Source organism: Dermacentor silvarum, chromosome 11 (assembly GCF_013339745.2).
Source record: "Dermacentor silvarum isolate Dsil-2018 chromosome 11, BIME_Dsil_1.4, whole genome shotgun sequence".
Taxonomy (NCBI): Eukaryota; Metazoa; Arthropoda; class Arachnida; order Ixodida; family Ixodidae; genus Dermacentor; species Dermacentor silvarum.
The window spans coordinates 84,433,575-84,445,649 of record NC_051164.1 but is presented as its reverse complement, the minus strand read 5'-3'; the positions used below and the strand labels follow the sequence as shown (position 1 = coordinate 84,445,649).

The following is a 12,075-nucleotide window of genomic DNA, read 5'->3' as shown; positions in this document are numbered from 1 at the left end:
GCAGCCTTCCTCTAACTTCTTATTTTTCGCCTTTTATACTCTCACCCCTTATATATACCGAATACTCAATATTACCGTGACTGCCGGATTCTTGGCCAATCTCTCGTAACGGGTAAAAGCCACTGTTTGGAAGCAAAATAAAAACGAAACAGTGGAGGGAAAGAAACGTTTATTTGAAATGGGTTATAGCATCTCCATCGTAGGGTGAAGGCCTTAGTTCAGGGCCCCATTGGCTGTCGCCATTCGGCGTCCCGGCTGGATCAGCCGTCGCTGCTCCTGCGGCTCTGAGCCGGTGTGCGCAGTCTCCGAGGAAGAAGGTGAGGACGAGAGCATTCTCAGGTGCAGTGACATAAAGTGGACTTCGCGCCACGGAAGGGACACTACGTGATACATTGTGTGGGATGGAAGATGGGAAGGGCTTAAATACAGGAGAATTATTTAGTTGGTAATTTCCGTCATTTGAGGCTTCTTCTCACGTGAGGCTTTCTCACGTGAGGAAAAGATGACACCCTCCCACCACCCCCTTGCCCTAACTATAGTGATGGGAATGGGGTGGTGCGAGAGTGTCTTGTTCTTCGTTTTCAATGTTCTAACCAAGCCATTTGGAGGCAACAACAACAACAACAACAACAACAACAACAACAACAACAACAACAACAACAACAACAACAACAACAACAACAACAACAACAACAACAACAACAACAACAACAACAATAACGGACACTTTCAGGACGTTTTTGAAAACTCTGCAAAGTGTAGTTGGATGCGGAGCAATTTGTAATACTCGCACAAAAGTGAATTAGTAGCACTGCTTTCAATCTCAGAATGGTCCTGAACACCGACCAAGATGCACTGCAGGCAGCAATTCGGTGACGCAATGTAGATTGCTCATTGCCTGTCGGAACCAAAAGGAGGACACGTGGTGATAGGTGTCTGCTAATTTGAGTGTATTTTTCGCACGCGTCCTCAATTCCAACCAAAAAGAATTAGAACCACTTCTGATGTCCCTAATAGGTTGAAGCATAGTGTTTCTCACTGAGAAACTCGATGGGTTGAAGGACAATTGACCGTGGTGCCCATTATTCTCACTTTGGTTGGAGGGTTGTCCCACCATTCGGGACATCAAGCGCTATGAAATTTTACGCTAGCACAAGAACGAATATTTTCGGATATGTAAAACACCTTAACTATTTAATTTATATAACAAGAAGCTCCGTGCAGTTGGTACGAGGAGTTGCTCACATTTTTGGGGCCTACAAGCGCCAACCAATACAAGCGCCAACCGAGAGAAGCACGCGGTAATGACTGAAGAGAACGAAGAGGCCGCCATCGTGTTGTAGTCATCGGGTATCCGGTACCTGTAAGCTCTATCATTTCTCTTACGCACATTCACGCGTACCACGGTCCTACGCTCACTAGCAGCTCCCGGAGGATGTGTTGCTCCTTACGAATGACTTCACTGGCCGGCGAACTTGGTAGAATGTCTCCCGCACTGGCTTGATTGAAAGGTGATCTGACACCGTGCCAGTGAGGACGAGATGGCAGTCATTACGATCGCAGTCATTACGATCGCGACGGAAAAAGGTTACTGCACGAATCATCGACGATGATTGTGAGCGTGAACGAATAGCCGAACGCTTCAAAAACTATCCGCTTTATTTAAGCAATGGTGCTCTTGACGATGTATTTTTTTGCAGCGATGATATGTAGTTAGCTTTATTTAGGTATTTAGGCGGCACAAGAAAAATTAAATTCCCTTATACCTTTGTTCTAAATTTTGTGTCATCTATATGCCGTGTGCTAAACTGCTTCGCTGGTAATTCACCTTCACAGCAGTGGAATGGCGCGTGTTTTTTTTTTTTTTTTTTATTTTGTCGCCAGTGCAGATGAACATGGACCAAAACAAGGACGGGAACACCACGAAGCCAACGGCTAGCGGTGGGAGTGACCAGCCCGCAATGCCTCCCGACGAGACATCCAGCTTAGCTCGAAGCCCATCAATGGCCTCGGCTTTTCCTTTGTTGGCCGCTCTTCGAGATTCTGCTTCAGCCGCGGCTGCGGACGACGTGGACTCGACAACAATTCCTACTCCACGTCCAATTGCTATTGCTGCCGTGCATGCGAATCCGGCCGCGCAACAACCTCAGGTTCCGTCTACGGCTGTGGATGCGGCAGTGCACGTGGCTTCATCATCTACAGATGCTGCAGTCAATCATGTGCCCTCTACCGCTACTGCAGGTGGAGCAAAGAACGAAACGCCACGTGGGACATTCACCTGGAAGACTAACCGGGGTAAGCTGGATAAGCCGCAGTGCATTGCCGCACCTATCGGCTTTACCCTGCAAAACCCACTGTATCATTTTTGATACGTGAAATGGAAAAATTGTCATCCTCCTAAATTCTTCCACGAAGCTACAAAAGAAACAAACCCGTATGGGTTTCTTAGAAACAAAGCCTCGCAGTTGATGAAAAATTCGTCCTGGTCCAGGATTCGAACCCGGGACCAACGCATTTTCAGGGCGGTCGCTCTACCATCTGGCTAACCAGGAGTCCCACAGATCGCAGGGCAAGGGCGAATTCATCGTCAATTTGAGGCACTGGGACACTGAACATTGCAAATCAATTCTGCAGAAGTACGCAAAGAGAAGGAAAATCAATTAAAGGAAACAATTCTCGTCCACTTGAATTCTAATGCGTAACTATACGATTTCAGGTGGATGAAAATTTTTCCCTTTTATGCACTTTCCTCCAGCTTGCAGGCTTCCGCAGAACTGATTTGTCATTTATGGTACGCTAAAATTTATACTTCAAAGTTTTGCTTGAGGTGCTCAAAAATTAACCCAAAACCCCATAAGTAGCGTTTTCTATTGGCCGGGAAAAATGCATTGGCGTTCCAGTTCCTTTCTTAAGAAAACATCGTTTTATGCATTGAAGCACAAAAGTAACTGGAACGCCAATGCATTTCTGCGCAAAGTTCGGATATTACTATCTCGAAATTGGTGACATCCTGAGAATTCGTTCCAAGTGAATCCGCCCTGCGAACTCCCCGGCTAGAATTTACAAATTGCAATATTGGTCATGAGGTAATTAGTTTAAAACCTAGTTAGTGAAATTTTGTTGATTAGTCGATTATGCAGTTCAGTTTTTTTTGTGCATGTCCGCCTCTTCGAGTAGACCAACTCGTGAACCAGAATTGTGCTGTCTGCCACAGGCAACCTTTAAACGTTTTTGAATGTGTTCGCTGAAACACCCGGTATAGATCGACCACACAGCTGCCGTTTTCTGGCAGCTGCGCAGCTTATGCAAGCGCAATATTTACCGGAAAATGCTTGCGGCGAACGCTATGCTCCAAAGCGAGCTTTCTGGTTCTTTTTTTTTCTTTCCCCCGCACGGCCGGTGCCGCCGCTGCCGCGGATGCGCGGACGTGGGCGCCATCTGGTGGTACTTCAAGGTGGCTTCCTCTGCTTTCCTCTTAATGCTTCCGCTGCACCCCTCTCCTCCGGCTTCCTTCTCGCGCTCTCTTCGATCTCGCCGCATTTCATGCCCCGCTGCTCTCCTCGTTCGTTCTTCCATCTTTCGCTGTGCTATAGATCGCTCGATTACGCCACCGAGGAACGCCTACGCTCAACGCAGGCACGGGCGCCTAAGAGCTGCGCTGTAAAATTTATTGGGGGCGGGTGATATGTTCAGCTGTGCCTTAACCAGGTGTAAGACCACTAAATACTAAGCGTTGCTATCTATACATTCGTGTTATTGGTAGAACAAATAGATGTCATTGAAACATTTAAGCCGGTTGGTTGCAGTGCATTGAACTTGATGATAGGAACGGGCTCTCTGTGTTTCAGTGTCTTGCAAAACGAAAGTGTGACTAGAGGTTATTAAGTTCAACCACCTCTAAATTGTGATCTAACAGGTCAAACCGATCCGCGATGGCGTTGGGAAGATTTTCGGCTGTGTTCATACGCAATTCGTTTAGCCTAATATTTTGCGATTATCCTATTTTACCAATGTATTTTTTGTGGGAGAACGAACATTCCAGCTTATGAATGACGTTACAGCTTTTGCAGGTAAGACTGGATTCAATTTTGGGCACATATGTTGCAGTGCTTTTTCATATTTATACAATTTTGAAGGGGTTTGCAGGTCTTGCACCTGTTACAGTTACAGAATGAGCTGCGTGTATATAAAAGCTGCTGAAGACAAATCACCCCCTGCACCGACGGACCCGCGCGTGCCCATGTTTAAACAGTGGCTCCAAGGACCCCACTCGTTTGCCCACTGTGATCACTTCAAGCCTCTATCTTCCTGTGAATTTCCATCGTGTTTTTATGTATACCTGATGCTCCATTTTAGGCCGAATTCGGTATCGCAACATGACTTATTAAACTGATCTCAAGTAGAATTGCAAAATCATCACGCAGTCAGAACTATATTTATATTCTTACGAAATTAGCTGTCGTTTTACTTTTACTAAATAAACACTCATGATCCTTAATGAAATTTTGCTGATCTCAAAGCTGTGTTCCCCTATAGACGTTCGTTTGCTCCTAACAACCGGTGTTCCAGGGGCTTTTAATTGGTGTTACCTGCCTTATCATAAGTGAGCGTATACGCTTACTCTAATGGGTCTTCTCCTAACTCAGCACTCTTGAACAACCAAAGAGCGGCCGCGAGGATGGCTTCCGGGACAGACACTCGACCCCGGAAAGCTCATAGTCCACCAAGAAGATCACAAGATCGACAACAGGACTATGAGTGTGAGTAGAACACTTAACAAATTAACATTTCTACTGGGTTGATGCCTCTTTGTAAGGAAGTATACTGTGAGATTATTCCTCAAATGGCCCTGCTAAGCTAGCCTTACTCGAGAGGCTGCGCGTGTTGATCGAAGCCAGGCTCACTTTCTAGTGGCGGCCTGTCCGGACCCAGAAGTTCTTAGCACCCTCTGACGCGTCACAGGTCTGACAGCCGCCTTCATCAAGTGCTCCAGAGCCGCTGGGGACAGAAGGCCATGGGTTAATTGTAGGAGTCATGAGGAAGGTTAGCAAGGCTATTTGAGGAATTATAAATCCATCGCCTCGGATGTTATTGTCTTTAGTGAGGTTAGAAGAACTGGTGAGGCTTATACAGTACTGACTAACGGCCACGTCCTCTAGTACAGAGGTCTTCCAGATAAGAGAGAATTCGGGGTAGGATTTCTAGTCCATAAGGACATAGCAGGCAACATCGATGAATTCTAGAGCATAAATGAGAGGGTAGCAGTAGTCGGAATAAAGCTGAATAGGAGGTATAGAATGAAGGTAGTACAAGTCTACGCCTCAACCTCCAATCACGATAATGAAGAAATAGAACACTTTTATGAAGACGTTGAAGTAGCGATGAGAAAGGTGCAAACTCAATATACTGTAGTCATGGGCGACTCAATGCAAAAGTGGGGAAAAAGCAGGCTGGAAAAACCCTAATGAACAAACAATGAATGAAATAGATTTCATACTCTCTGCCGATGCCAGCATAGTGCAGGGTGTAGAAGTGTTATGTAGGGTAAAGTGCAGTGACCATAGGTTAGTGATGTCTAAGATTTCTCTCAATTTGAAGAAAGAAAAAAATAAATTAGTCAAGAAGAAACAGGATAACCTAGACGCCGATAGGGTTAGAGCAGACCAATTCAGGCTGGTGCTCGCAAATAAATATGCAGCTTTAGAACAGAAAGATGAGGATAACGTAGAGGTAATGAATGGAACTGTAACTAGTCTGATTTCAGAAGCAGCAATTGAAGTGGGAGGTAAACCACCAAGGCAACCAGTAGGTAAGCTCTCGCAAGTAACAAAGGACCTAATAAAGAAGCGACAAAGCATGAAAATATCGAAGTCAATAGATCAGATAGAATTCTCTGAACTGTCGAAACTGATGAACACGAAGAAAGTAAGGGATATTCGAAATTATAATGTGGAAAAGATTGAGGAAGCAGTAAAATATGGACGCAGCGTGAAATCGGTGAGAAGAAAACTTAGCATAGGACAAGGCAAGATGTATGCAGTGAAAGATAAGCAGGATAATATCATCAGCAATTTCGATAACATACTAAAAGCAGGGGAAGAATTCTATACTGACCTGTACAGTGCCCATAACAGCCAAGCTACTTTCATTCGAAATAGTGATGAACACGATACAGAGGCCCCTTCTATAACTAGCGATGAAGATGAAAGGCCTTGAAAGACATGACCCGGGGAAAAGCTGCTGGAGAAGATGGAATAACAGTAGATTTAATCAAAGATGGAGGAGATGTCATGCTTGAAAAACTTGCGGCCCTTTATACGCAATGCGTCACGACTTCAATTGTACCAGAGAGCTTTAACAACGCCAACGTTATACTAATGCATAAGAAGGGAGACCTCAAAGAATTCAAGAATTAGACACCCATTAGCTTGCTTTCAGTATTGTATAAAATATTCACCAAGACAATTTTCAATAAAATCAGGGCAACACTTGACTTCAGTCAACCAAGAAAACAGGCTGGCTTCAGGAAGATATTTTCTACGATAGATCATATACATGTCATCAATCAGGTATTCGAGAAATCTGCAGAGTACTATCAACCTCTCTATGTGGCTTTCACAGATTAGGAAAAAGCGTTTGATTCAGTAGAAATACCAGCAGTCATAGAGGCATTACGCAGTCAACGAGGACAAGAGGCATACGTGAATTTCTTGGCAAATATCTACAAGGATTCGACAGCTACCTTGGTTCTCCACAAGAAAATTAGAAAGTTACCTATCAAGAAAGGGGTCAGGCAAGGAGAGACAGTCTCTGCAATGCTATTCACTGCATGCTTAGAAGAAGTATTCAATCTCGTAGACTGGGAAGGCTTAGGAGTCAGGATCACTGGCGAATCTCTCAGCAACCTTCAGTTTGCAGATGACACGATCCTATTCAGCAACACTGGGGACGAATTACAACAAACGACTGTGGACCTTAACGGAGAAAGTGTAAAAGTGGGGTTGAAGATGAATATGCAGAATAGCCTGGCAAGAGAACAAGAAATCAGGATCGCCAATCAGCCTCTAGAATCTGTAAAGTGGTACATTTATCTTGGTCAATTATTCACATGGAACCCTGATCCTGAGAAACAAATTTACAGAAGAATAAAATTGGGTTGGAATGCATATGGCAGGCATGGTCACATCCTGACTGGGAGCTTACCACTGTCATTGAAAAGAAAAGTGCACATTTATTGCATTCTACCAGTGCTAACATATGGGGCAGAAACTTGGAGGTTAACAAAGAAGCTCGAGAACAAGTTAAAGACCGCACAAAGAGCGATGGAACGAAAAATCTTAGGCCTAACGTAAAGAGACAGGAAGAGAGCGGTGTGGATCAGAGAGCAAACGGGGAAAGCCGATATTCTAAGCGACATTAAGAGGAATAAATACAGCTGCGCAGGCCATGTAATGCGTAGGATGGATAACCGGTGGACCATTAGAGTTACAGAATGGATACCAAGAGAAGGGAAGCGCAGTCGAGGATGGCAGAAAACTAGGTGGGGTGAAGTTTCGAAATTTGCAGGCGCAGTTTGGTATCAGCTAGCGCAGGACAAAGGTAATTGGAGATCGCAGGGAGAGGCCTTCGGCCTGCAGTGGACATAAATATAGGCTGATGATTGTGATGACGATGATACTTTGAAATTGCAATAAGCACAACCTACCCCACTGCTACCAGCTTCATCAGACATTTTATTATCAAGGGGCATTCGCATAGCGCAAGTTTTTAATCGAATTCCATGCGTGTGAGTAAGTCTGCAAGGCAACGAAATGAACAAGGAAATGAAAGCGTACATAGGTTAGTTGTCACAGAAAAAAATAAAATAGCTTGTTCACTCCGTAACATTTCGGGCGTGTAAGTGCTGTAAGTTATGCACATCCCAACAGTTTTCAGAAGTCAATCTTTAGTTGACTGTCATTACTTGTGCTGTGTAACTCACCTTCTACCTCGTCATCGCATAACTGTTAGTTTTAACCTTGCACAGTTCATTATCGCCTTGAATGTGACACGCGTCAATGAAGGACACCTGAATAATTCAGACAAGGTGGGGTTTTTAAAGGAACACATTAACCTCGGTACACGAGAGTCTTTGCATTTCCTTCGCCGTCTGAATGATGACACCGTAATGGGCGATTAAACCTGCCCCTTCGTGGAGTCGTAAACCAAGCATAGCTAGATCTGTTGTCGCAGAAAGAAAGGAGCGCATCATTGCCTTGTAAGCGCATGCATAGTAAGATCTATAAATTAATAAACCTTACTCCGGAATGAAATTGTAGTTGATAGCCAGCGCTTGTGTTTTGTCTTTCTCGTCATCGCCGTACTGTTAGTGTTTCCGTCAGCGTCTCATATAGTTCAATCGTGGATTTCGGTCGCAGAACCGCAAAGTACATGGAAACTAAGATCGTCGGCAGTGTCTACGGCACGTAGGTTATCCACCAGTGCTAAGTATCCAGCTAATGGTGCAACGATAATTGTATGTGGCACCTTATGTCTTCTCCGAAAATGGCCTCCATTGAAAAATGTTCTTTTGTGCCCAGTGCAAATGACGTGGAGAACTCGCACCAACTGTGTCGTAGGCGAGTGCAAGCGCTATCCGTGCGACGTCTGCGGCTACCACTACGACTTCCAGCTAGATCGAAGGCAGGTAATGCGGCATAGTAAACTGTAAATACCGTTCGCAGCCCAACCAGCGGCATTGCTTGCGTTTTCTTTCTCGAAAACTCTGCACGCGCTACCTCTTTGTCGGGAATGCTGTGCCACGCTGATAGCGCACATGCCGTTTGGGACGTGAAAGTATACTGGGCGCGCAGCGTTAAACCTAATACCCTGCTGCAGATCTTCTTTTTATGGGATAGGCATCATGGTGTCCGAGATCTGGGGTCGCGAGTTCGCCGCCCGATCTCGAGGGCCATGGACATAGCACAGAGTTTCTTATTAAAATTAGCAAAGCGAACGTTGGCTTTGCAATTGTTCAGCCCTTATGGGAATGAAACGCTGATTTGTATCACCTTCGAGCCTGTGGCTTCAGACGCTCTGGTGGATTTGTTTAACTACGCCAATTTGCCTTTATTGGCCTAAATTTCGAAGCTATCCTGTCTATCTAAACGAATAAGTCTATAAGGTTGCGCACATATGCACAATATTTGCCAGTTGTTGCTTTTATAACGCGACAACATGTTGAAATCGATGACTTTGCAAGCCACGACATCAATTCAAGTCACAAAGACAAAGTTTAGCCCAATCCAACTCATGGATCTGTCTCATTTTGCTTTCCTGCGTTTAATTTCGGTGCCTGGGCACAAAGTTTTGCCTTTGAATGACTGTGCAGACTCATTAGCAAATGATTCCCTGGGTGGCCCTTTAGAATCTGCCGTTCCCCCAACCGCCTATATCACTGCTTTTAGGTTTAGAAGAGTTACAATGATGAACGAGATATATAAATCTAACGTGGATTAGCATTCTAACTACTACCGTCTACTATTCCCTTGGAACCATAAATCCTGCCCAACACGCAAGTTAGAGATTACACTAACGAGGCTACGTTGCGGCATCCAGACACAAAATGTTTATACACGCAGGGCTGGTTTGGCGGCATCTCCTTTGTGTATACAGTGCGATGAACCAGGATATCTTGATCACTTTTTCCTTGGTTGCCGACGATTATCCTTAGTAAGAAAGAGGGTGCTAACGTCACTATAAACAAGGTTGGCCTCAGCATGAACGTCCCCGTCTTGCTTTCTTTTGGAGCTTCCAGATTGAGCTACAGCCACCAGAATGTTTGCACTGCGATGCAAAACTTTATCATTGCTTCCAATCGGCGGGGTTCCTAAAACAGTTATTTATAATAATTATTTAGCTACTTTATCGATTCACATTAACATAACCGTTCCACTTTGAACACTGCTCAGAATACATCTTCCTGTAGCATTTTTTTTTCTAAACTTGCAATTTCATCTTCACCAAACCTCCCAATTTTTGGCCGATTTCCCACGGTGGGTATGTGACACTTATTTTTATATTTATTTCGCAATACAGGTGATCATCATCTTCATCACCATGTACTAACCATCAATCCCATGCCAGCTAAACCGCCATCCTAGGAGCTCCCGAAAACATAAGCGCTAAAGCTCCCCCTCCCCTCCCTAGTAATTTTTGTGCAAAACTCTACGGGACATCAGTCATTCTTGACTGCTCGATCACTCTTTCAATAATGGCCTTGCATTTCTCAAGCAGAGACAATGCCCGTTAATGAGCGGATTACATAACGATCAAGCTTATTTTATTTATTTTCAACTCGGCAGAACTAAAGGCCTTTTTGTGACGTCGCTGATCTTATTATTTTGCCGTGTATTCGGATCGCGCGCATTACCGGAAAAGCTTACAATCAGTCTCTTGGAGAGCTGTTCGTATATGTCTGAATTCAGTGTAATCTTTCCTTACTAAGCATTGATTAGATTGCCCTCTGAAGACCTTGGTTGTGTCGGAGAAGTCAGGAAAAGCTGGTTCGCGAACTTCTTTAACATGGTGTTACTGCCTACCATCAGCAACCCAGCGCAGACGTTAAGACAGTTAAGACTTACTAAAAAGTCTCGAAGTTTGTCTAAGTCTACTTCATTTTACCTCTGGTTACGGTGTATCTTTGCAGAGCGAATTGTTCTGAAATTATTGATGGCATTTTTACACTAGATATTTTTTCCGTAATACAATGCCTTTGTAAAGGGAAGCAATTCACTTTGCTTCCTTTATATATCCAGCGACCTTACTTCAGTGGTAACTGTTCTTTTTTTTATTATATTGGACCTTCCGCGAGTTACTGTTTTATATCTTGATCTATTGATAGCGTATTTACTTTTATATTGATTTTACATTACCAAAAACTGCCTCTGCCATATCGCACACTTTTAACTAAAGAACTGGATTGCTCAAAGACGCGAACATTACGTGCCAGAGAAAACGAAATCTAAAATTGAATAATTGCCAAACATCGCTATTAAGTTTCTGCCTATTACTTTACGGCACGTATTCCAATTTACGTAGTAGTTAGTTTCCTAGGCATATCCACTTCGAACTGATTCTCAGTCTGGTACAGATTTCAATTAAAAAATGCCATTGAATGTGCAGTAAGAAGTGCACCGTTTTTTTACCTATTCTTTCAAGAAAACGCTGTTTTATGCAATAAAAGCGCAAAATAACAGGAACGCCGATTTATTTCGTCGCACACTTTCGCTATGAACACCTCGAAGGTGTGGTCATCATGGGAATTATTTCCAAGTGAATACACCCCCCAAACTCACCGGCTGCATTTCGTAAATTGCTGTAGAGTCCGTGAAGTATCATGCTGAAAACCTAATTAGCAAGATCTTGTTAACTGGTTGAAATGCTATTTGATTTCTTATGCATATAATATCAGCCTGTTTAAGGAATACGACCGAATGACCCCATTCATGCTGTCTGCGACAGGCGGTTTTTAAAAAAAAATGTGGTTGATCCCTCTTATATAGGAATCGGTATAGAACACGAAAGTGAAACGTGTCTTCACAGAAGTAGTGTAATGTTTATTGCACATTGATATATAATGTCTATTGGTGTTTTGTGGCCAAAGCGCCCTTAGGCGTTGATGCACCCACGCTGACGCCTGGTGGCACGTCTCCTCCATCACGACTACCAACGTCGATGACCATGAGCAACCGTCGTGCATATGGAAGCTGCACTACGCTGCACACGCTAGCACAACGCGAAAGACGAAGCACGTAACTGACACACTAATACAACGCGCAAGACAAAGCACGTAACTGAATCGTCACCGAGTCAAATCAGCGCGTACAGCGCGTCGTAATTGCAGCCTCCGCGATCAACTTCAGAAACATTTTCAGAGCTAATTGCGGAGGCCACGCTCCGCTGTGCTGAGTACGGTGAACGCCACCTAGGTGGCGTTGGTAGTGCTTCTTGATGCCAGCGTCCCTTCGAATGCTGGCATCGAGGCGTCGTAGTGCTGAGACCACCGAAGCGTTCACTGTCGGTGCGCGTTAGTGT

At 44.3% G+C, this 12,075-nt stretch overlaps 1 protein-coding gene across 1 annotated transcript; it reads left to right on the top strand.

Annotated features, from left to right (window-relative positions):
* The first annotated feature begins 1,890 nt into the window (after positions 1–1,890).
* Positions 1,891–10,107, top strand: LOC125941333 (uncharacterized). Its single transcript, XM_049658365.1, has 4 exons — positions 1,891–2,295; positions 4,647–4,760; positions 8,580–8,686; positions 10,078–10,107. Exons 1-4 carry the CDS (start codon positions 1,896–1,898, stop codon positions 10,105–10,107), a joined length of 651 nt encoding a protein of 216 aa, XP_049514322.1. The 5' UTR covers positions 1,891–1,895.
* Positions 10,108–12,075: the final 1,968 nt, after the last annotated feature.

What these genes read in the sequence shown, in the direction of transcription:
- LOC125941333 (XM_049658365.1), top strand. Translation starts at nt 1,896, where the DNA reads ATGGACCAAAACAAGGACGGGAACACCACGAAGCCAACGGCTAGCGGT. An exon ending in CACCTGGAAGACTAACCGGG is followed by an intron (nt 2,296 to 4,646) that starts GTAAGCTGGATA and finishes CTCCTAACTCAG; the next exon opens with CACTCTTGAACAACCAAAGA. An exon ending in TCGACAACAGGACTATGAGT is followed by an intron (nt 4,761 to 8,579) that starts GTGAGTAGAACA and finishes TTTTGTGCCCAG; the next exon opens with TGCAAATGACGTGGAGAACT.